The 26,752-nt window shown below is 38.9% G+C and overlaps 1 protein-coding gene across 4 annotated transcripts in view; it reads left to right on the top strand.

Moving 5' to 3' along the window:
- The window catches only part of SH3RF1 (SH3 domain containing ring finger 1), a 187,680-nt gene that overhangs the window by 99,898 nt on the left and 61,030 nt on the right, over nt 1-26,752 (top strand). For all 4 annotated transcript variants that reach the window (XM_032298636.1, XM_032298637.1, XM_032298634.1 and 1 more), the window contains exons 3-4: nt 24,295-24,570; nt 25,403-25,498. In XM_032298636.1, the coding sequence (XP_032154527.1) occupies nt 24,295-24,570; nt 25,403-25,498 (372 nt within the window). The remainder of the gene's footprint in view (nt 1-24,294; nt 24,571-25,402; nt 25,499-26,752) is intronic.

Raw genomic sequence — 26,752 nt, 5'->3', positions numbered from 1 at the left:
GGCTCAGGCAATTCTCCTGCCTCAACCTCCTGAGTAGCTGGGATTACAGGCACACACCACCATGCCCAGCTAATTTTTTGTATTTTTAGTAGAGACGGGGTTTCACCATGTTGACCAGGATGGTCTCGATCTCTTGACCTCGTGATCCACCCGCCTCGGCCTCCCAAAGTGCTGGGATTACAGGCTTGAGCCACCGCGCCCGGCTGTGAGTCAATTATTTAGTGCAACTGAATATCTTAATCAGGAATAGTTAGGAGCAAGTGGGAGTAGGACTAGGTGGGTGAGCAGACCACAGTCAGGGTCCGCCTAGCTTTTCCTCTTTTCTTTTAAAAGCGAATCTACTGTGTGGTTGGTGAAGAAAAATACATAAAGCTTCAATTGCATTTAAAGTACTTTATTTCTCAAGTCAGTTTGTGGGTACAATGGGTTATCTTTTATATTATTACTCCTCTTTGTCTGAATTATTTCGTAAACAAGATGCTCTATTAATTGATAGCAAGTGTATTCGAATTTTATATACTCTATTCCTTTTTCTTAGAAATTTTAGTTTTAGAGTAATACCTGTTCATGGTAGAAAATATGTAACCTCATAGAAGATTCTAAAATAGAGAGTAAGAGTGTCCCTCTTGTCTCCTACCCTAGTCCTGCTTTCCAGGGGTAAGTGCTGTTACTGATTTCTGTTCTTTAGTTCTGTTGGCTACCATTATATCCCACCTTCTTCTTGCTTTGTTCTAGCCATGCTGGCAGGCGATTGGTGGGTCTTTCTCTCCCAGCACACTGACTCAAATGTCAGTCTCCTCTGGCAACACCCTCACTTCCCAGCCAACAATACCTTAGCAGCCATCTAGGCATCCCTCAGTCCAATCAAGTTGACCCTTAATATTAACCAAAATAGTCCACCCCTTGTCAACTTGGCCCCATACACATTCTTAAATCATACTTGATCTCCAAATAAAGACAGTTAAGGTCATAATTACACCTAACATAACACAACTATACTTTGTATAACCAGAAATGCACGAATCCTTAAATGCTGTTACATAAAGTTAACGACACTTAAATGCTGATTTGAAGTCAATAAATCTTATGTTACATGATAAAGGAAAAAGAAAGGAAGTAAAACAAAGATATTTTCTGAGTACAGGCATATTCTTAAAATAAGGAGGATATACTCATGACAATTAGAGTCCTCCTTTCTGTAACTGGACACATGGTTGTAACCGGTATTGATAACTGCCTTCTTCTACTACTCAGTCTGTATTCCCTTTGCATTCAGCAAGCAAGTAAGCTGGTCGTGTTTTTCACCTGGTGGAGTGACCTTCAATAATATGCTTTCAGCTCTTGCTTTCTTAAGCTTACTTACACAGTATCAATTTCAGTGTGGTAAAATTTAGAGTTCTTCTACCTCCTACCTCCCCTTAAGCCTAACTCCTGGTTCAGTGTATTGTTATTTTCATTTTGTTAGAGTTTATAACATTCTATTCTGTAGCTGTAATTAATTCCCCTTTGCTGTGTGTAGAGGTTGATTCTAAAAATGAAAGTTCCTTAAAAATAGCATTTGCAGTATTATGATTATATAAACATGATTCACTGCAATGTAGATGGATGAAAAAGCAGGTGTAACCTGTTTCACCAGACCCTACCCCACCTCTAGATCCAGTGGATCCTTTTAAAATTTCATTTTCTTCATCTCTTCTAGATCATATTGCGCCATTCACGTTTCTTGTATCACATTTCATCTCTCTAGGAGTCTTTAGTGGTTTTTTGTGAGGGGAATATAGTAGGCTGGGAGATACTTCCTTGGGTAACTGTTGTATTTTTCACTTGAAAGGCACAGGTAATAAACTTTCTGAGATTTGGGGTGTTCAAAAATAATCTATATTTTGTTCACACACATATTTAGCAGTTCAGCTGGCTAAGTTCTTCTAAATCATGTTCCGTTAGAAATTTAAAGCCTTTTTTCTGCTGTCTACTTTTCTCCGATATTACTATCAATAAGTCAGGTTCTAGTTACATTCCAGTACCAGGTAAACTCCTCTGACCCAAACATTTTAGAATTTTTAACTTACCTTTGGAGTTTTGAATTGTAATGAGATGTGCCTAAATATGGTCTTTTCCCCCTTAATAATCTCCATAGCACTTAACGAGACTGTTCTGAGATCTTGGGTGTGTTAAAAGAAAAACAAATTAAACTCAACAGAATTTAATTGAGCAAAGAACAATTCCGTTCCCCCAACCGTAATAGGTTCAGAGCAACTCCGGTGCTGCTGTGTGGTCTGATTCACAGAAAACAAAAGTGAGGCACAGAAACAACTTGATTGGTTACACCTTGGTGTTTGCCTTATTTGAACCCGGTTTGAACAGTTGGCCGGCCTGTGATTGGCCAGAACTCAGCGATTCCTACAAAAGTAGGTTACAGTTTGTTTACACATCCGGTTAGGTTACAGTTCACTATGTATGGAGAAACCTTTAGGTCACACTTAAATATAAGGAAGCAGCTTTAGGCTAAAATTAAGTTTAAAGACAAGTGTTTTTAGTTCAGGAAAATTTTCTTCAGTTACTGTAATTCTTTTACAGTTTTCCTCCTTATTGTCACTTTCTTCTTTGTAACACTCACTTTAGATAAATATTAGATCTTTTTAGAGCTGTTTTCTGTATCTGTGAACCCTTGTGTCATTTTTAGGATAATAAGGAGGTAGCCCTGTCTTATATATTTTTCAAGCCAGCCATAGAATTTTTCTGGTTCCACCTGTTTTCATTCTTCTAGAAGTTTCTGAAAGTTTCTGGTATGCTAATGGATATTTTCACTGCCTTCTAGAACTGGTATGGTTTTATTTGAAAAACAAAAGCAAACTTTTTGTTGTTTCAGTATGGCCTTGGGAGGGAGAGCATCCAAACAATGAAATGCATGTGTTTAGCCCACCACTGCAAAACACTGCTTTGATTTAGGTTCTTCCTTTGATTTTCTTGCCTGGGCCATGTAAAATGACAGTAAATTGAAACAGACATCCATGTCAGTGCCCTGACCCTCTGCTTGTGTGGTATCTATAGGCACGTACCATACAGGCCACTCTACTGGTTTCCTAAGAGAATTCCTTAAAGTTCACAGACTGACAATTTGAACAGAGGGTGCAAGATAGGAGTGGAGAAATTTTCTCCTCTGTCTCAGGATTGTCTAGGGTGTGGGAAGAAGTGCATAGAGGGAGGGATTGACCTAATTCATTTCAGTAAATATGCTTGCTCTATATAAGGAACAGTACTAGACTTCAGGTGATTCAAGAAAGCAGAAGAGAACATTCCTGCCTTCAAAGGGTTTAAAGTTTGGTCAGATTTACTGATAGTAAGTACTCATACATAATAAAAGGTACAATGAAACTACTAGGGAATTACAAATAAACCCTTCTGAGGTTTACAAGGAGAATATACATCTGTATTAGGGAACAAGGAAGGGACTGGAAGATGTATATTATAAATGTATCTTGAAGAGTGGTTGAACTTCTGACTAGTGAACGTGGGGTCTGAAGAAGAGGTCTCTGAGTAGAGAGAGTGGCAGAGAAAAGCCCCAGAGATAGGAAAAGATAGACCACATCAGGGAAGCACAGGGCATCAGTTTGGTTAGAATATTGGATATTTATTACAGAAGAGCATAAAGCATTTGAGAAAATAGTTTGGGGTCATATTATGGGGACCTTAAGTGCCAAAGAGAAGGATTTGAATTGTGTTTGAGGGGGAAGGAATGAGAAGTCTCTGGTGAAACTTTTTTTCATCAGATCAGACAAATGCTCTGATGATAAAAGTTGTATTTCAGACAGATCAGACAGATTAGATCAGAAAGATGATCTGACCATACAAGTTACATTTCAGGAAGATGAATCTGGCAGATCTATATAGGATGGAATGAAGGAAGAAGCAGAAAAGTAGTCACCTAATGAGCCGATTCTGTGCTGTGTGTTGTGCCCTCAGGATATGAAGGTGAATGAGCTCCAGCCCTGCCCTTATGTAGCTCGCAGCCTGGTGAACATGTAAAATTAGTTGATTTGCCTAAAAAAAATTCAGTTAAACAGTTTTCAAAAAGCATTCGTTTTTATATATTGGCAAGATATTTAAAAATAGTAATTTAATCTGTTGCCATGACCAAAAGTATTCTAATTAACTGTCTCATTATCTTAAAGTTTTCATTAGTAGGAATACAGCTAGCATGATATGTTACCTTCTTATGAAGTATACATGAAATGCCCAACAAAGGTAGTCTCAGATGCACACATGGGGTCATGCTTGATTTTCTTTGCTATATCTTTAATCACCTAGAAAAAAGAAAAATAATGTGTCATTTTAATATAAATGGTTCATTTTAGTTGAAAATGCCTGTAATTCATATTCTACTATTTAATTATTTAGAACAAAATGACCTTTGGATTTGGGCTTGCTGCAACTGGCTTAGTAAACCATTTCCCTTTAAGTTGCTCTCATTTCTTTGGTGATCAGTATACTTGAATTATAAGACTTTTTTTTTTTTTTTTAAGGAAGCCTCAGTAAAACTATCCATTGTGAAGTAATTATCTATTGGTAAAATTGTTCATTCTAATGGATAATATTTTTTCCAGCAGCATTTCTTGTAGTCATATAATGGAGAAATTAGAGCATAAAGGCAATTAGGATCTTCTAGTAACACTCATCTTAGTACCACAGAATATTTACAAAGTATTTTTAAAGCATCATATCCAACAGACTTCAATATCCTTTGCTGAGACGGGATTGCTTGAGCCCAGGAGGTCAAGGCTTTAGGGAGCCCTGATTACAGCACTGCATTCCACCCTAGTTGACAGAGTAACACCCTGTCTCAAAAGTGAAAAATAACAACAAATTTTGATAAAATAAAAAAAAGCTAAGTGGTCCAAAGATCCTCTTTCCTTCCCTCACCTTTAAACAAAACCAGTTTTCCATGGATCTCTAGGTGCTGTGGTGCAGTATCGGCTCACTGCAACCTCCACCTCCCAGGTTCAAGTGACTGTCCTGCCTCAGTCTCCTGAGTAGCTGGGACTACAGGCATGTGCTACCACATCTGGCTAATTTTTGTATTTTTAGTAGAGACAGGGTTTTGCCATGTTGGCCAGGCTGGTTTTGAACTCCTGACCTCATGTGATCTGCCTGCCTCAGTCTCCCAAAGTGCTGGGATTATAGGCATGGCTGCTATGCATGGCCTGTTGTTTTTTTTAATGAAAAGACTTAATTATGTTTTAAAGACTTTGAGTCTCCCGTATAGGGTTCACAGGATTGGTTTTATATCCCTGTAATAAGTTTATTTCAAAGTAAGAAGTTGTTTTCTTGAAGCAATCATTTAATCCTTACTATGTAAACTTCACATTTAATTGACTAGAAAAATACTCCTTTGAAGAATGGTAACAGTAATACACATATTATGTATTACTTTTTTGACAGCAGAAATAAGGAGATAAAAGGCAGCTTGGTCTGACCACAGCTGAGCTTGTTTCTGTTTTTCCTAATGACATTGTAGAAGGTCGTGATAGACTTTGGAGTGTTGAAGCTGGCTAGATTGGATTTCTGTAGGTGAATTCATGTTCTCGTTTAATTTTCTTTCCAAATGTCTCCTCCCTGCTCATTCTCTCGTACCTCATCACTATCATTATTCTTGAGATTCCACCCCTAAGAAACAAAGGACAAAATCATCAAGAATAAACTTTTTCTCTCAAATGATTTGATTGCCAAAGAAATCGTAGATTACTAGAGCTCATCAGTCACAGTCTGTCCCTTTGCCTTTGGGCAGAACCAAACGAGTGAGACTGTTCATTTTTTTAAAGTCTCCAGTGAAAGAGATATAATAATCCATTGCAATATTTAACAACCCTCTATGTCAGGAAATTCTTTTATCTACCTTAAATAATGCATGCATCAGTTTAAGCCTGTATTTTTTTCTTCAGCGAGTTTGAATCAGACTTATTCTCTTTGTGTAAGACCTTTTCATAGTATTTGAAGACTTATTCTAGAATAACACCACTGTACTAATACGTCTCAGTTTCTACAGCTTGTCTGTCAATATCTTCCAACAGTTTTATCATCTGTATCTCTCCTTACTGGATATGCCACAGTTCTCTGTTCCTTTTGTTTATGATATTTAGAATATATCTAGTGAGAGGCTTACTGGTGCTAATACAGGGTCAGATTCTAGCAGTGACAGTACATTATGTACAATCATTTCTATTTTGTGATTTCCGTTTAGAAAAGTGGCCCTCTTTATGTACATTAATCTCCATACCCCTGAACTTCAGATTTCTTGCTTTTCTCATTTTGCCATTCTCTTGGCTGCCAGTGTGGCTTATTACTCCCTGTGATACTTTTGCTTTTGTTTTTGTTTGTAGAGGTGAGATCTTACTCTGTTGCGCAGGCTGGAGTGCAGTAGCACAATCATAACTCACTGCAGTCTGGAGTTCCTGGGCTCAAATGATCCTTCCACCTTAGCTTCCTGAGTAGCTGGGACTCCAGGCCTGTGTCACCATGCCCAACTAATTTATTTTTAATTTTTTTTAGAGACAGGGTCTCACTATGTTGTCTAGGCTGATCTCAAACTCCTAGCCTTCAGCCTCCCAATTTTACATCAGTATCCTTTGGTATTGAGGTAATATTTGTATGTGTTAATTATAGTTCTTAAGTGTACAATCTAATTGGTTTTGATACCTTTCTATACCAGGATAACTAACAGCTCAGTCAAGATATACAATATAATCATAGTCTCAGAAGTTTTTGTCACACCCTCTTTCACTCATTTGCCCACCTCCTATGGGCAGCTACTGTGATTTCTACCACAATACATTTGTTTCACCTATTTTTGAATATTTTCTAAATGTAATCATGTGGTATTCTGATTTTTTTTGACTCATGTGTCAGTAATTCATTTTTTGAAATAAATAGGTTTCCATTGTTTATTCTCCTGTTGATGGACATTTGGATTGTTTTTGGTGTTTGGTATTATAAATAGTGCTGTCATGAGCATTTTTGTACAAATCTGGGTGTGGATGTATATTTTCATTTATCTTAGGTTAATACCTAAGAGGGGTAGATTGAAGAGTAAATGTACATATAACTTTATAAGAATTTTTCAAACAACATTAGACCCCCACTAGCAATCTGTGTAAATTCTAGTTGTTCCACATTTTTTAGAACATTTTCTGTTGTCAGCCTTTAAATTGTAATCATTCTAAGGGATGTGATATAATATGTCATGGTGGTTTTATTTTGCAGTTGCCTGATGGTGTTGAGTACCCTTCCATGGCTATACAAACATCTTTTCAAGATGCATATTCACATCTCTTGCCTGTTTTTATTTTTATTTTTTAATGTTATCAGTTACTTAATTAGGTTCTTAAGAATTTTAGAGCACCACTTTGTGAGGATAAATTTTATTTTTCAGGGTATTTTTCAGGGCAGGCACAGATTGCAGGTAGCCCTGGAGCTGAGGAATGGCTTTGATTTTTGTTAAAATTTGGGAATCCATAGGTTTCTGATCAACCTTGCACTGCTCATTTCTCTTTTTTTTTTTCAGTGTTGAAGATCTCACCTTCTTGATATCTGGGCGTCTGTAGCCACCTCTTCTTTAAGTAAGCATCAGTAAGATGTTTTAGGATTTTTTTATTGCTGATACCAATTTTGGTTGAGGTGGCAATGACAAATTTCTGGTGTGTTCTTCTTAGAGGAACTCGATTGAGGACCAGAGATCTAGTCACAAGTAAGCAGCCAGTAGCTAGCTGCTTCAGGAAAGCCACCCTCTTGCCTCTGTAGTACCCAGTGAGGATGATCAGAATGGTCCCTAGAGTAATGCTGGCTCACAGTTTTCTTACGTGCTGACTGAAGGGTTTTTTGCTGTGGATCAGCAGCTTTCGAGACACACCTTTAGTAGGATAATATCTAGTAATTTTGCAAAGTTTAACCACCCAGATACCACCGTTATTGTCACCGCCAACTGGTTTTGTAACAGTTGCAAGAACTTTCTTTTTTTTCTTTTCAACCTTGAATTTAGTGGCTGAGTGCTTCCTCTTGTAGATGGCACTTCTGGAAAACATTCCAGATAGGGAATATCTGCCAATTCCTCTAACAAGGACAGGATTTTGGCCGCAATGGGGCTCCCTCTTCTTGGGCTTTTAGCCTTGAAGTTACTTCTTTTCACCTTGCCACCAGCATCAGCCTTCTTGGCTTCAGGTTTCTTCTCTTAGTATCCAGCTTCTCAACTTTTTTGCCTGTCATCTGAGAAGATGACAGTTTTTAAATAAAATTGTTTGATTTTAAATTGCCTGTTTTTAATCAAATTGTTTGTTCATTAGTAGGAGTCATTTTAATTCTGGATTCAAGTCCTTTATCATTTATATATATATTTCCCCCAATCTGTACTTTCCATTTTTTAATTTCTTCATGTATCTTGTTGAACCTAATTTTTCAATTTTGATGCAGTCAAGTTTGTCAGTTTATGGTTAATTTGGGTATTTTTTCCTCCCTACACATTACTAAGGTATTTTCTTGTTTCCCCCTATAAAATTTACAGCTTTAGCTTTTACCTTTAATTCTGGGATTCGTCTTAAATTAATTTTTGTATATGATGTGAGGTAGGGGATCAAGATTCATTCCCCTCTATTCCTCATGGCTTCTAATTGTTCCAGAATCATCTTTTGAAAAGACTTTTTTTTCCTCAGTTGAATTGCCTTGAAGCTGTTGTCTAGTTGTTCATATTTGTGTAGGCCTATTTAGTATTGCTTTAATTCTGAAACTGTAGACTATCTTTTACATTTAACCTTATGTTTAAATTGTATGAGCATTCTCTCTCCAAGATATTAATGTAAACACTGGACAGACAAATCTAAAAGTAGGCAATTGAATTTCACTGAGGCCTTCCCTGACCACCCCCACTTTTTTTTTTTTTCCTCTGAGATAGAGTCTCTTGCTCTGTCACCTAGGCTGGAGTGCAATGGCACAATCTTGGCACACTGCAGCCTCAACCTCCCAGGCTCAGGTGATCCTTCCACCTCAACCTCCCAAGTAGCTGGAACTACAGTCATACGCCACCATGCCTGGCTAGTTTTTTTTCTTTCTTTTCTTTTCTTTCTTTTCTTTTTTTCTTTCTTTCTTTTCTTTTCTTTTCGTAGAGACAGGGTTTCACCAGGTCACCCAGACTGGTTGTGAACTCCTGGCTTCAAGTGATCTGCCTGCCTCAGCCTCCCAAAGTTCTTGGTTTGCAGTCATGAGCCACTGCATGTAGCTGTTACCCAACCTCTTTGATACTAAAACATGTTCTCACACACCCCTCTCCCTTTGTATTTCTGACTCTCCATACCTTCCTGGATTTCTGTAAGGATTAGATAAGATGCAAGCAGAATTCCTGGTACATGGTCATTCCTCCCTATTTAGCCCTATGCCCCAGGGTCAGGTTGGAGGCCTAGGGCAGGGCGGTGGCAGGAGAAGGGCAGATTCTTTGCCAGGAATCTGTTTTTCAAATAGTTAGAAACTTGACCTTTTACCAGGAAATAGTCCCCATCCTGTGATGAGTCCTCAAGATGGTAATTCGAGTTACTGCAGGGAATTTTCCCAATAAATATTCCTGCTCTCTGCAAAATACTATTGTAATTATTAAATGTGATGAAACAGAAAACTAATATTCAGGGCAATGAGTGACATGAACTTCCTGCATTTCACTTTAGTGACTGCATTCTCAATAGCTATCTTCTCTCAGAGAAATTTATAAAATTTGTTTTCTTTAATGATTTATCTATCAGTTGGGTACTCCCTTTTTAAGGCCATCCAAGAAAAATGCTATATATCAACTGCATAACTATTTCCTCATAACCACCAAGGGAGTTTGTAAGGAAAATATTTATTTGCTCTAGTTTGCTACATAATTTGTTTCACATTTTTCAAATGCCAGCCATTTGCTTAGTATAAGACCCTCAGCTGCCCATTTCCAGAATGGACTGTTTTAGTTCCAGTGTCTAGAACACAGCGAAGTAGATACCAATTCACGGTGCTTGCTCACATTTCCCCAGGTTTTTCTGTAGCACCTTAGTGTGCCAAGGTTTCCCAGCAGCCTAGGATGTGGGAATGAAAATGTCTCCTTCAGTATTTCTGTAGCTCCCATGTCTCAGAATCAAGTGCCCACCACCTACTGTGGAGGACAGTTTCAAAAGGATGGATCAGCAGTCTACCATTCATGAGGAGCTCCCAGAGACACATAAATACGTGTTTGTATATATTTTGTAATTTGTGTAAAGCTGCTGAGCCTGCCAGTAGAATCATCTTTTTAGTTGCTTTTCCATTAGATGTGCTCTTTTTCCACTTACCTGTCCACACCTATCTCAGCCTACTGGGACAACTTTTGTTCTTTCAATTATTCATTCAGCCAGAATTTTTTCACAGACACTGAAGTAGATACTCATGATACAAAGATGCTTAACACATGTAGTCCCAGGTCTCCAGAAGGTTACAGTCCAGGGAGAAATAGGTGGTAAACTGAGTGAGATAATGGCCATGATAACAGTATTCATAAGGCACACCTAGGTGTACATAAAAAGAGCAGAACCTTCTCCAGATTTGGGTAGGGAATGGTTGGGAGAAGCTTCTACCAAGGAGGCAATGCCTGGGCTGGGTCCTGATGGGCAAGTAGTGGCTGTCACATTTAGGAAATAGAGACTGTCCTATGGACCTACACAAGAATCAGATCATTGATCTTGGCCTTATTTATACCTAATTCCAAACAACAAAAGCAGTTATCCTAGACAGACGTGAAAATCCGAGTGAAGGAAATGCAGTGTAGTTATCAGGAGGCGCAAGATATATACACAGGGCGGGGAGGTGGAAGGAGAAATGAGGGAGGTGGAGGGAGAAATAGGCTATTCTCCATGAATTCTGGTGGAGGAGAAATGCCATGTGTGAAGTTGGAGGTGATGACAGCAGACTGGTTTGCTTGCTGAGGGTAAAAAATATGAGGTGGAATGGACAATCCAAATGGAGGGCCATAAAATTTATGAGTTAGAACATTAATGTGATTTAAGAGGTAATTGGGAACTGTCTCCAGATTGTAAAGACATAGGTGATGTGGACAAAACTGTGTTTCAGGAATGATCCTTGTTACTCTGGTTCTAGTTTGCTGATTTTCTTCCTACCTCTTTAGTTTCCTATCTCTTCTCTTTTTTTCTGGCTCCTAAATATAGGTATTTCCCTTAGCCCACTTTTCCTACAACATTGCCTTTTAAACATTCTCCCGAGTGTCCCCTCAGGCTCTCCTGTGCTAGTGGGAGAGGAAAATCAAGGTGGTGGGACAAATGTATTTCAGTTTGTTCTCTATACTGTAGTTTCTAGAAAAAATTTAATGAAGATTCTAATAGCATTTTTTCATTTTGAATTTTGGAAAACTCTGTTCTTCATTTTTTTTTTTTTTCTGGGTGTTTGGATATACCCTTGACTTCAGCTAAGTTCATGATGCACATGATTCATTAATGATGATAGCACAGCCAGGGAGATTGGCAGGAAAGCTACTGCTTTATCTACTCTCCTTTATCTCTAGTTTTCTTTTTTCTCTTCCTCTACCCGGCCCCCGAAACCATTAATGCGCCTCCAAAACAGCAAAGCTGCTGGAAACTATAATTTGGTCAAGAGCTGAGTTAGACACTTCATTAGGGTTGATGGATTGGATTGGAGGAGCTGGGTAGGGAGAGGATGGAGTGTGCGGAGCCCACAGCTGAGTGTGAGCAGGGCAGCAGAGAGCACAGAGTGTATGCTGAGGAGCCACCAGGCACTGAAAAAGCCCAGAGGCTGGCCTTGGTCAGCCCACATTCTTGAGCTGGTGTGGAACTTGGAGCCAGGACTGGAATAAAGGAGGGCGGCTGGCTGCCTGCCGTGTCTACTTCAGGAGAAAGCTGGAGAAAATGAATATGCAAGGAAAGGGATGCTGGGATAGTAGAATAAGGGCAATGTGAATGAAGAAACATGTTTTGTCTTAATTTCTGTTTATTTTCAGCTGCCATCTTCAAAGTGAAGTTAGTATGATTAGAAAATTTTATGTAGTGAATTTGGGTTAGGTGGGAGATACATTAAGAAAATGATTGTAGATAAAAATTCCCCAGTACAGTGCTCTCCACAAATAAATGTTAAAGGAAAGAACAAATGAAAGATGGACTATTGTGGAATTATGGGATTCTCAGTCCCTTCTGATGTTACTTTGGAAAAATAAAACTTGTAATATTCGTCTTGGCCGTCGTTGAAGTTAAAACATTTCAAGTGATAGCCAAATCGTATTTGAATGATTATCTGACCTAGACATCTTGAGAACAATACTTAAGAGTTATTAACTGTTAAAGAAACAGTATTTTCATGAAATACTGTTATGTCTTGACAGATATTTTACTTTGTAGGGAAAAGCCGACATGTTTTTTATTATACAAAAGGCTTTTTTTTTGGGGGGGCGAGGAGGGACACTGAGTGTCACTCTGTTGCCCAGGCTGGAGTGCAGTGGCACCGTCTTGACTTGCTGCAAACTCTGCCTTCTGCCTCAGCCTCCCAAGTAGCTGGGACTACAGGTGCGTACCACCATGCTCAGGTAATTTTTGTACTTTTTATAGAGATGAGTTTCACCATGTCATCCAGGCTGGTCTCAAACTCCCTAGACCCAAGTGAACCGTCTGCCTCAGCTGCCCAAAGTGCTAGGATTACAGATGTAAGCTACTGTGCCCGGTCCAAAAGACGTTTTTAAAAAATTGTTTCTTTAATCCATTCTTCTACTTGTTACTCTGTGTGGTACTTTATATTACTATGATTTCTTTGTGCCTCAATTCTTTCTGGAAAGTTTCTGAAAGTCAAGTTAAAATCAGCCAGAGTTGGTGCCAATTTAGATATAACCAAGTTATTAAATTATACACTTTTTATAGCTGTTCCCACTATAAGAGTGTCTTCTAGATTTTCTTTTTAGTAGGTCATTGAATCTTTTTTACTTTATGGAGCAGTAAGAAATGCATGAAGGAATTTAAATTTAGAGAGGCTGTCTTGCATGTACATCTGGGCATTGGCATTTAGAGTCTATAAAATAAATTGGCAGTGAATGTTTTATTTACCTGTTAGAATCTCAGCTAGATCATCAAGTAGCATTTCCCAGATATATTGGAATATAGTTGATGGTGTGGAAATGGAAATCTAAAACATTTAATCAAAAATATTTATATGCAGATCACATGAGGATTTTAATATCTTATAAGATAACCTGTATGTATGATTTGGAAACAAAAGTTATTTGAAATGTAAAGCTGGTCCACTATCATACGTATTTTTTTTTAGTCAGCGAAATAGTAGATGTTTATCAAAATGTATTTTAGACACAGAATTGTTGTAATTCTTTGCCTGTGTAAATTGCCAAGCTTTTTGATAAAGCTGGCAGTGTGAATGATAGCCGCAAACCCAAGGTTAGACCACAGAGTCGGTTTCTCTTTGGCTTTCTCTCCTTTTAAGCCTCCCTTTCATGTGTAGCCAAGTGAAAGTCTCCAAGTGAAATGTAAGCTCTGTGGATCCTTGGGGGCGTTGGCCTGATGAGAGGATACAGAAGAAAAGCAGCAGTTTGGAAAGCCTGCAGAAGGCTTGGAGGGCAGAGGGCCCAGTGATGACACGACTCTCAGACCTTTCGAAGGAGATGAATGGGAGGGCAGTGCCTCCGTGGGCTCTGGACATATTTTATCCAAAGAGTAGTCCTAGGCTATCAGACCATTTGTTTTGGCTTTATCTTTCAGATGTTGCAAAAGAAAAATGTGTTCTTTTATTGCTTTTCCAAGTCGTTTAACCATTTATCCTTAATCATCTGCAGCCTGTGCGGGAATAAGTCTTTCAAAGATCACTGAACTTTGCTTGATTTTAAATCAGCGTAGAATTCATTTTATTTAATGTGGGAAACCTTCTTTTCAGAAACTTGACCCAAACTGGCTTTCTATCCTCTTAGAATTTAATTGAAAAAGAATACCATAGAAAAACACAGCCAGATGCACAAATGTTTGTCCATGGGTTAGACTGTCATAAGCTTTATGATTTTTTTTTTTGTGGTTATTGATCATTGAAACAATCTTAGCAGTCAAGATTTAGCAAGTTGGGGTGCATTCATGAATTTTCAGTTGCATCATGGAAATGTAACCCTAAGCTAACCATAATGTATATCACTGTTATCATAGTAAGCTTTCTTCTTGCCATTGGTCTTAGAATACTTGATGATTTTAGGAACACGTAATTTGCTTTGTGGAAAAGTTAATAAGTCCATTAGGCCACTGGTGTGTGGAAGTGATCTGTAAAGAAATAAATTCCTTCAGTTCCCACATCAGCATATCACAAAAGAACCATATTGTAGGTTATTTGGAATTTTACAGATCTCTTCAAGGAGCAGTTCAGACTGGTTTCTAAGATTGCTAAATCTGTATCTTGGTGCATGGATTTGGCTGGCATGGATTTGGACAGAGTAGGCCAAACAGAGCTAATTGAGGTGGGGAAAAAAAACAGGCCATAATGGTGAATAGAGTTATTTGTCACCAAGTTTGTAATGGGATTTTCAATTAATTCATGCAGGCTTCCAATGCCTTACATTAGCCCTGTCAAGATGAACTACAGCCACATCTAAAATGCCATCCCCTATTAAACGGTGCATGTCAGTGAATTTGTAATTTCTTCTGTTCAACAAGAAGATGAATGGATTCTACTCAGAAAACAAATGTGTGCTTCAGAAATGCACATTTCAAAATCCTGAACACTTCCTAGGAGGAACATTCTTTGCATTGTTATATAGTGAATATGTATTAAAAATGTAATTGCTATGTGAATTCATCTAAAAGGGAAAGCATCCAGCTGTGGAGAGACAAATACATTGTCAGGTGCCCCATTTCACTGGTGAAGAGGCTTTTTACACTGGGTAATGATGACGATGATGATGGTTCACACATGTAGCATGTACTGCCTGCTGGGCCATTAAGGTGTGGCTTATATACATGAATTCACTAAATCTTCGCAACAACCCAAATGAAGAAAGAGGCACAGAGAGTTAAGCTGCCACAAATCACACAGCTAGTAAGTGGGATTCACACCCTGCAATCTGGCTGTGGAGTTGTGCTTCCAGCCAGTACCCTATACTGCCTGATCAGTCTCTAGCTATTGTACAAGAGTTTTAGTATAGTACTTGCTAGTTCTGTCTCTCTCTCTCTCTCTCTCTCTCTCTCTCTCTCTCTCTCTCTCTGTGTGTGTGTGTGTGTGTGTGTGTGTGTGTGTGTGTAGAAATATTGCTGTTTACTGTTAGAGCTTGCTGTGTTTTACTATTATTTCCTCAGACCTATTTTTGGAAATATTGTTAAGCTGTGATAACTAGACTTGAATAAATACATAATATAGTGGGGAATATAATGAGCCTTCTGTGAGGGTAGAGAAAAATTGGAATTCTTCTTTCCCCAGAATTGGACACGAATGTAATGTAACCAAAGTACACAGCATTGTGAATGGCCAGAGTTCCTGGTGGGCATTTCCTTTCTGGGCACAGCAGAATTGCTTATGAGATTAGGTCAAGGCAGAATAACAGGAGTGGCGCCATCAGAGGCCAGATCTTAAGACAGAGTCTGAAAGTCAGAGGGCACAGGAGGGTGGCATTACTCCTGGAAGGCTCAACCCCTGTGGACTAAGCCAAGGCAAGATGATTGCCAGTAGCGTTTTGAGAGCAATAATCAATCTTCCTAAACAAATATTTAGCAAAACAATTTGGCTTATAGGTAGTCCAGACTCTAAGTTTCTAAGTAGAAATGAATCTAATTTTTGAAAACAGTGTTATGAAGTTCTGTTGCCATCAAGGGTATAAAACTTTGATCCACTTTTTACAGGTTGGGGGACAGACAATGATATAAGTAATGCTATAACTATATTGCTCTACTTCATTGGAAAGATTAAACTTAAAAAATATTCAATGAGTTGAGGCCTGTGCTTTGCACCTGGCTGTCTGCCTGCCTGCCCACTTCATGTCTATGTTCTACACTAATGCCAGACCAATCTGTCCACCACATGGGACTGAAGTCCATTTGTGTATTAAACATACGTAAATGACGTATTGTTGTCAGAAGAACACAGCAATCAAAATGCTTTCATACGTTATACAAGACCCTCCATAAACTGGCCTCTGTCTACCTTTCATTTCTATGCCATCATTCTTATTCAGGAATATGGCATTCTCTATGCTCCTCAGTCCCTCTGCACATGTGACTTCTCCCCTCCATGTCTTTGCTGGTGCCGTCTCCTCTGCTTGAAATGCCCTCAGTTTTCTCTTTCATTCATTCACTTCAGCCTTGCCAACTAATTCTTGTGCATCCTTTAAGTCTTGGCTCATGTGTCATTTCCTCCAGGAAGTCTTTCATTTTCCTACTCACCAAACACCAGAGACCTATGTTCTTTGTCCCCATAAATGGTGTGCATATCTTTAGAATTGCATTTATTGAACTGTATTATAGTTATTACTAATACCCTTTAAGAAAACTCTTTAAGTTGTCACCACGAGCACATTGCCTGGTAAAAAGTAAAAGCTTGGGCCAGCTGCGATGGCCCATGCCTATAATCCCAGCACTATGGGAGGCTGAGGTGAGTGGATCATTTGAGGTCAGGAGTTCAAGACTAGCCTGACCAACATGGTGAAACCCCATCTCTACTAAAAATACAAAACTGAGCCAGACGTGGTGGCACATGCCTACAATCCCAGTTACTCGGGAGGCTGAGCCATTAGAATCACTTGAACCCTGGAGGTGGAGGTTGCAGTGAGCCAAGATTGCGTTACTGTCCTCCAGCCTGGGTGACAGAGCGAGACTCTGCCTTTAAAGAAAAAAAAAAAAAAGTGAAAGTTTGATAAATGTTTTCTGGATGAGTGAATAAGTAGAATGAATAAGTAAAGACACCAAAAACAAGATTTTGTTTAGGCAATTATTATAGACATGTTGGATTTGCCAATTATCTCCTGAATTAATGATACATAGCAGTGCCCAGAGAGGCCAAAGATCTTAAAGTGACAATTGATGCTCAAGATTGGGCACCCCCAATGCCATTGAAAAGTATCACATTAATCAGTTGATGATTAAATTGCACTGGGGGTTATGCACACAAAATTCCTCATCTCTTATCAGCCTAACAATGCACTCTCTTCCAGGAAAGAGCAAAGTTGAATGAACTTAGATTGTAAAAGACCATATGTCTATACACTTAAGATCATAAACTTTGGGAGGGCAGGGACTGTGACTGTCTCACTCACTGCTGTATACAGACTGATGCACAGAATAGACCCTCATTAAATACTCACTGAGCTCATGAAAGAGTAAGACCTACTGTCCACATTAAAAGCAATATTAGGGGCTGGGCGGGATGGCTCACACCTGTAATCCAAGCACTTTGGAGGTCAAGGCGGGCGGATCACCTGAGGTCGGGAGTTCAAGACCAGCCTGACCAACATGGCGAAACCCTGTCTATAAAAAAAAAAAAAAAGAAAAGAAAAAAGAAAAGCAATGTCGGGAAGAGATTTGCCCAAAAGCCAAATTTAAGACCAGTTAATAAATTAATAAACTGTGCTTGGTTTAAATTTTTCTCCTCAGTGTTTATCATTTATCCTGATGAATAAAGTAGTTAATGTAGGAAGTTAAGCTTGTATTTACAAGCTCTTGAAAGGCAGACCTGGCAGTCATGCTTTCATCTGCTAAAAACCTCAAAGACACAAAGCAAAACCCCTACTAAGTTAATATTAAGAATAGAAGGCTGGTTGGAATCCAAGATGGCCGAATGGGAACAGCTCTGGAGTGCAGCTTCCAGTGAGAACAATGCAGAGGGTGAGTGATCACTGCATTTCCAAAGGAGTTTTTACTTCCCAGAGACCAGGAGATTCCTGGGCTGAAAAGCACCAGGAGTTTGCAGCACAGCTGTTTCAGCTGGCACCATGGGTCTCTGCACAAAAACTCACACAAATCTGGGCAGCTGTTGCAGCTGACACCTGGAATGCCTGAACTGCCCTTTCAACTGAAAAAAAGGGAGCTGAAACAGGGAGCCAGGTGATGTGGCTCAGTGGGTCCCACCCCAACAAACATCAACAATCTGAAATGCTCTGGATTGAGAGCTTCGCAGCAAGTGCAGCTGGACCCAGGATGTTCCATCTGGGTTGGGGGAAGGGTATCAGCCATTACCAAGGCAGTCTGCCACTACCAAGGCAGTCTGGCATTAGCAAGGCAATCCACCTTTACTGAGGCAGTCCACCATTACTAAGGCAGACTGCCATTACTGAGGCAGTTCTAACTGTACTTCTGTAAACAAAACTGCAAGGAAGTTCAAACAGCAGCTTGGCAGAACCCACAGCAGCTCAGCAACGCCTCTGCTGGCAGACTGTGACTCCTTGCTGGGCAAGGCATCTCTGAAAAAAGGCAGCTACACGTCAGGAACTTATAAATAAAGCCCCACCTTCCCAGGACAGAGCACCTGGAAAAAAGGTGGTTATGAGTTCCACTGCAGCAGACTTAAATGTACCTGCCCAGCAGCTCTGAACAGAAAAACAGAGCTCTCAGCTCAGCACTTGAGCTCCTATAAGGGACAGACTGTCTCCTCAAGCAGCTCCCTGACTCCCATATATCCAAAGAGACAACATATAAAGAAGAGCTTAGGCTGACATCTGGCAGGTACCCTTCTGGGACAAAGATAACGGAAGAAGAAACTGGCAGCAACCCTTACTGTTCTGCAGCTGCCGCAGGTAATCCCCAGACAAGCAAGGTCTGGAGTGGACCTCCAGCAGTCATACAGCAGAGGTGCCTCACTGTTAGAAGGAAAACTAAAAAACAGAAAGAAAGAATTTCAACATCAACAAAAAGGACATCCACTCAGAGACGCCATCGAAAAGTCACCAACTACAAAGACCACAGGTAGATGAATCCATGAACATGGGAAGAAATCAGCACAAAAAGGATGAAAACACTAAAAACCAGAACGACTCTCCTCCTCCAAGGGATTGCAACTCCTCACCAGCAAGGGAACAAAGCTGGATGGGGAATGAGTCTGATGAATTGACAGAAACAGGCTTCAGAAGGTTTTGAACCTTCTAACTTCTCTGAGCTAAAAGAAGATGTTCTAACCCAATGCAAAGAAACTAAGAACCTTGAGAAAAGGTTAGACGAAATGCTAATGAGAATAAACAGCTTAGAGAAGAACATAAACGACTTGATGGAGCTGAAAAACACAACACGAGAATTTCAAGAAGCATACACAAGTTTCAGTAGCTGAATTGCTCAAGGAGAGGAAAGGATATCAGAGATTGACGATCAACTCAATGAAATGAAATGAGAAGGCAAGAAAAGAGAAAAAAGAATGAAAAGAAATTAACAAAGCCTCCAAGGAATATGGGATTATATGAAAAGACCTAATTTACATTTGATCGGTGTACTGGAAGATGATGGGGGAATGAATCCAAGCTGGAAGACACTCTTCAGGATATTATCCAGGAGAATTTTCCCAACCTAGCAAGACAGGCCAACATTCAAATACAGGAAATACGGAGAACACAATGATACTCCTCTAGAAGAGCAACCCCAAGACACATAATCATCACATTCACCAGGGTTGAAACCAGGGAAAAAATGCTAAGGGCAGCCAGAGAGAAAGGTCGGGATACCCCCAAAGGGAAGCCCATCAGACTCACAGTGGATCTCTCAGCAGAAATCCTACAAGCCAGAAGAGAGTGGGGGCCAATATTCAACATCCTTAAAGAAAAGAACTTTCAACCTAGAATTTCATATCCAGCCAAACTAAGCTTCATAAGTGAAGAAGAAATAAAATCCTTTATGGACAAGCAGTTGCTGAGAGATTTCATCACTACCAGACCTACCCTACAAGAGCTCCTGAAGGAAGCACTAAACACAGAAAGGAAAAACCAGTACCAGCCACTGCAAAACAGAACCAAATGGCACAATGAAGAAATTACGCCAAACAAAGGGCAAAACAACCAACCAGTAACAAAATGGCAGGATAAAATTCACACATAACAATATTAACATTAAATGTAAACGGATTAAATGCCCCAATCAAAAGACACAGACTGGCAAATTGGATAAAAAGCCATGAACTATCGGTGTGCCATATTCAGGAAATCCATCTCACATGCAAAGACACACGTAGTCTCAAAGAGATGGAAGAAGACTTACCAAGCAAATGGAAAGCAAAAAAAAAAAGCAGGGGTGGTAATCCTAGTCTCTGATAAAATGGACTTTCAACCAACAAAAATCAAAAGAGACAGAGAAGGGCATTACATAATGATAAAAAAATCATTACAGCAAGAAGACCTAACTATTCTAAATATGTATGCACCCAATAAAGGAGCACCCAGATACATAAAGCAAGTCCTTAACAACCTAAAAAGAGACTTAGACTCCTGCACAATAACAGTGGGAGACTTTAACACTCCACTATCAATATTAGACAAATCAACGAGACAGAAAATCAACAAGGATATCCAGGACTTGAACACAGATCTGGACCAAATGAACATAATAGACATTTACAGAACTCTCCACCCCAAATCCACAGAGTATACATTCTTCTCAGCACCACATCACACTTACTCTAAAATCGACCACATAATTGGATTTAAATCACTCCTCAGCAAATGCAAAAGAATGGAAATCATAACAAGCAGTCTCTTGTTAACAGGGCAATCAAATTAGAACTCAGGATTAAGAAACTGACTCAAAACCACACAATTTCATGGAAACTGAACAACTGGCTCCTGAATGTCGACTGGATAAACAATGAAATGAAGATAGAAATAAAATTGTTCTTCAAAACCAATCAGAATGAAGACACAACATATCAGAATCTCTGTGACACATTTAAAGCAGTGTCTAGAGGGAAATTCATAGCAATAAATGCCCACATGTGGAGCAAGGAAAGATCTAAATTCAACACCATATTATCAAAATTGAAAGAGCTGGAGGAACAAGATCAAAAAAAACTCAAAAGCTAGCAGAAGACAAGAAATAACTGAGATCACAGCAGAACTAAAGGAGATAGAAACCATTCAAAAAAATCAACAAATCTAGGAGCTGGTTTTTTGAAAAGATCAACAAAATAGACCACTAGCCAGATTAATAAAAAAGAAAAGAGAGAAGAATCAAATAGATGCAATAAAAAAAGATAAAGGAGATATCACCACCAATTCCACAGAAACGAACTACTATCAGCAATTACTACAAACACCTCTATGCACACACACCAGTAAATCTGGAAGAAATGGATAAATTTCTGGACACTTGCACCCTCCCAAGCCTAAACCAGGAAGAAGTTGAAACCCTGAATAGACCAATAACAAGGCCTGAAGTTGAGGCAGCAATTGATAGCCTCCCAACCAAAAAAAGTCCAGGTTCAGATGGGTTTACAGCTGAATTCTACCAGACATACAAAGAGGAGCTGGCACCATTCCTTCTGAAACTATTCCAAACAATACAAATGAGGGAATCCTCACCAACTCATTTTATGAGACCAACATCATCCTGATACCAAAACCAGGCAGAGACTCAACTGAAAAAGAAAACTTCAGGTCAATATCCATGAACATAGATGCAAAAATCTTCAATAAAATACTGGCAAACCGAATGCAACAGCAAATCAAAAAGGTTATTCATCATGATCAAGTATTCATCCTGGCGATGCAAGACTGGTTCAACATACACAAGCCTATTAACGTAATCCATCGCATAAACGAACCAAAGACAAAAACCACATGATTATCTCAATAGATGCAGAGAAGGCCTTTGTCAAAATTCAACAGCCATTTATGCTAAAAACCCTCAATAAACTAGGTATCGATGGAACGTATCACAAAATAATAAAAGCTATTTATGACAAACCCATAGCCAATATCATACTGAACTGGCAAAAACTGGAAGCATTCCTTTTGAAATCTGGCACAAGACAAGAATGTCCTGTCTCACCACTCCTATTCAATATAGTATTGGAAGTTCTAGCCAGAGCAATCAGGAAAGAAAAAGAAATAAAGGTATTCAATTATGAAAAGAGGAAGTCAAATTGTTTCGATTTGCAGACAACATGACTGTCCATTTAGAAGACACCATCGTCTCAGCCCAAAATCTCCTTAAACTGACAAGCAACTTGAGCACAGTCTCAGGATACAAAATCAATGTGCAGAAATCACAAGCATTCCTATACACCAATAACAGACAAACAGCCAAATCAAGAGCGAACTCCCATTCACAATTGCTACAAAGAGAATAAAATACCTAGAAATACAACTAACAAAAAATGTAAAGGACCTCTTCCAGGAGAACTATAAACTACTGCTCAAGGAAATAAGAGAGGACACAAACAGATGGAAAAACATTCCATGCTCATGGGTGGGAAGAATTAATATCATGAAAATGGCCATACTGCCCAAAGTAATTTAGAGATTCAATGCTGTCTCTATCAAGCTACCAGTGACCTTCACAGAACTAGAAAAAGCCATTTCAAACTTCATATGGAGCCAAAAGAGAGCCTGCATAGACAAAACAATCCTAAGCAAAAAGAACAATGCTGGAGGCATCATGCTGCCTGACTTCAAACTATACTGCAAGGCCATAGTAATCAAAGCAGCATGGTGGTAGTATCAAAACAGAGACATAGACCAATGGAACAGAACAGAGGCCTTAGAAGCAACACAAACATCTACAATCATCTGATCTTTGACAAACCAGACAAAAACAAGCAATGGGGAAAGGATTCCCTGTTTAATAGATGTTGTTGGGAAAACTGGCTAGCCATGTGCAGAAAGCAGAAAGTGGACCTCTTCCTGACACCTTAAACTAAAATTAACTCCAGATGGATTAAAGATCTAATCATAAGACCTAACACCATAAAAACCCGAGAAGAAAACCTAGGCAAAACCATTCAGGACATAGGCATAGGTAAGGATTTCATGGCTAAAACACCAAAAGCAATGGCAACAAAAGCCAAAATAGACAAATGGGATCTAATTAAACTCCAGAGCTTCTGTATAGCGAAAGAAACAGTCATTAGAGCGAACTGGCAATGAACAGAATGGGAAAAAATTTTTGCAGTCTACCCATCTGACAAAATCCAGAATCTACAAAGAACTAAAACAGATTTACAAGAAGAAAACAAATGCAATCAAAAGTGGGTGAAGGACATGAACAGACTCTTTATAAAAGAAGACATATATGAGCCCAACAAGCGCATGAAAAAATGCTCACCATCACTGGTCATTAGAGAAATGCAAATCAAAACCACATTGAGATATTATTTCATGCCAGTTAGAATGCCGATCATTAAAAATCAGGAGACAACAGATGCTGGAGAAGATGTGGAGAAATAGTAACACTTTTACACTGTTGGTTGGAGTGTAAATTAGTTCGACCATTGTGAAAGACAGTGTGGCAATTCCTGAAGGATCTAGAAATAGAAATTCCATTTGACCCAGCAATCCCATTACTGGATGTATATCCAAAGGATTATAAATCGTTCTGTTATAAAGACACATGCACACGTATGTTCATTGCAGCACTGTTTACAATAGCAAAGACCTGGAACCAACCCAAATGCCCATTGATGGTAGACTGGACAAGGAAAATGTGGTACATATACACCATAGAATACTATGCAGCCATGAAAAATGGTGAGTTCATGTCCTTTGTAGAGACATGGATGAATCTGGAAACTATCATTCTCAGCAAACTGACACAAAAGCAGAAAATGAAACACTGCATGTTCTCACTCATAGGCGGGTGTTGAACAATGAGAACACATGGACACAGGGAGGGGAGCATCACACACTGGTGTTTATTGAGGGGTACTAGGGGACAGCAGAGGGCAGGGAGGTTGGGGAGGGATAGCATGGGGAGAAATGTTAGGTGATGGGGGATGGAAGCAGCAAACCACATTGCCACATATGTACCTATGCAACAATCCTGCATGAACTGCACATGTACACCAGAACCTAAAGTACAATAAAAAATATATATAAAAAAATAAGAAAGGAAGAATAGAAGGCTAAATCATGGTTGGTGCATGGATGTCATACTATTGTTATTTCACTATGGACAATTGTTTTATATTTTTTATTTATTGGTAACACATATGGTTTTTGTGTGAGATTTTCTTCAAGGGGTACAGTGTGGATTTGACCTTGACTTTAAAACAATGATAATGCAGCTATATTTTCAGCGACATTTTAGGACCATCATTTTATTAAAATTCATCCTTCTTTTCTTTTTAAAGGGTATACCTCAGTTACCATGTGCCAAAGCATTATACAACTACGAAGGCAAGGAGCCTGGAGACCTGAAATTCAGCAAAGGTGACATCATCATTTTGCGAAGACAAGTGGATGAAAATTGGTACCATGGGGAAGTCAATGGAATCCATGGCTTTTTCCCCACCAACTTTGTGCAGATTATTAAACCATTACCTCAGCCCCCACCTCAGTGCAAAGCACTTTATGACTTTGAAGTGAAAGACAAGGAAGCAGACAAAGATTGCCTTCCATTCGCAAAGGTAAAAGTCAGATGCACTTGTCTTCTGGTTGCCAGCTCTACCTCTGTACCCAGATACCTGAGAATATAGCTTGTGTTGCCGTTTGCGAAACAATACAATCGTTTTGTGTGAACTATTTCACTGTGCTTCTAAAAATGCCTAGAAGCAGCCTTTAAGTCACAAGGAAGGTAATTTTGCACACAGATTTCTTATATGAAAGATTATTTTGGTTGATGCTCTATATGGTGTCATTTTCATATTTAGAGTCTGAAGTTATTTCTAAGCCACTTTAAAGAGTGTATCCACCACTCAGGGATTTTAAAGTACTGAATTATGAATAACAAAATGAAATGTCATTACTTTCTTATTTTATATGTAGATTTCTTTGCCTAAAAGCATACAAGAATATATCTACCGAATTGATAAAATGGTTTGGAGTTTTCAGAAGAATATTGTGATTTTTGTGAAGAAAGGCAGTAGGAGTTGCCTTTGAGTAAGCGTTTGGTTTATTTTCAGAAAATGAGAAGCACCTGAGAATCAATCTAAAACAGAAACTCGGGAGACTAGGGTAGGTAGCATTTGAGGTTGCAATTTGTAGATCTTAACAAAGTTAGCAGCCAGCTCCATTGCATAGAGTTCATAGCTTTACAACAGTTGGAAAGGATACCAGGTGGACTGGTAGCTACCATTTAATTCATGAAAACATTTAATTCATGAACTAAAGAGATGTCATAGCATTTTTATTCACGTACTCTTTAAAACATGCATCTCTTTATTGAAAAGGAAAATTAAATGATAAGCTTAATGGTACAGCTTAATGATCAGGTAGATTAATGATTTGCTGTTTCTTCAGGATGATGTTCTGACTGTGATCCGAAGAGTGGATGAAAACTGGGCTGAAGGAATGCTGGCAGACAAGATAGGAATATTTCCAATTTCATATGTTGAGGTAAATTAATCTGTGGAAACTTGTACTGCGTTAATATTCAGCTTACTAACTAAATCTTAATTATGCAATTTGAGTACTGAGAAGTCCTTACAACAAAAAGCACCAGGAATGCCCTGTTACAGATCACTGGACAGATCAGGAAGAATGCCTACATCCTATCCTACAATTATTGAAGTCAGTGAGATACTTGAAACTCTTTACTTTTTCTCCCTGCTAAAAGCATTCCTATGTCTTGTTAAATGTCACTGTATGCTTACTGTCAGTCACCTACACTATTTCCTGTTTATTCCATTTGCTGGGTTTTGTGGGAGTGGAAAGTTGACAAAGCTCTTAAGTAAGATGGAAATAAGTATATTTGTTTATTTTTTACTTACTTTTTTTGTTACTTGCTGCATCAGCAGAACCAGAATAGTGATTCACAAAGTAGGGCTTCAATAAACATTTGTTAAACAAGTCAGTGAATGTGCCTCCATCCCATCCCAGCAACTGCTTATCCCTCTCTCCCTTTTTAAAGCAGTTTTGCTTGGAAAGCTTGTGGCCAAGCCTGACACAGTAAAGTCTTTTTAGAGAGTATGTGTAAAGTCACATCGTTGTATTATTATTATTATTTAATATATATATATTTTATTGTATTTTAGGTTCTGGGGTACATGTAAAGAACATGCAGGATTGTTGCATAGGTACATACATGGCTTTATTTTAAAGAATAATACCAGCTGAACATGAACAAAGGAGTTACAATTTATAGTAGGCTTTCATTACATCATGTATCATAAACTAAGTGTCCTTTGGGAATAAGAATTTCTTGCTGAAAATAAAACTCAAGGCATTTTGAAAGAATGAAGTGTGGCCCAGACAACCATTCAAGGTCCGTTGAAGCCACTGGAAGTCTCCTGGTAAGAAGTGAGGTCTTAGTAAATATCTGTGTGATGGATACATAGGGGTTAACCAAGAGAAATGGAAATGCTGTATTTTATGGCAGGAGGAACATCCAGACAGGGAGACCAGCATGTGCAAAAGCCAAAAAGTAAGAGAGAGCACAAGATTGTTTGGGGAATTGAAAGTAATCCGGTTGTTTAAAATATCAAAGCACGTATCTTAACCATGTGAAAATGAAAAACCACTGTCACTTATTTTGCCATCTTTTTATCTGAGGCATTTGTTTTGGCATGATTTTGAAAACTAAAATGACAAATTGTAACATTGTAGCCAGCACTCAATTTCCTCCATAGACAGTGAGATTGCCAACGTTTT

This window comes from Sapajus apella, unplaced genomic scaffold (assembly GCF_009761245.1).
Source record: "Sapajus apella isolate SASKATOON/1434 unplaced genomic scaffold, GSC_monkey_1.0 scaffold39, whole genome shotgun sequence".
Taxonomy (NCBI): Eukaryota; Metazoa; Chordata; class Mammalia; order Primates; family Cebidae; genus Sapajus; species Sapajus apella.
The sequence above is the reverse complement of the archived record's forward strand: the minus strand, read 5'-3'. Positions and strand labels throughout refer to the sequence as shown.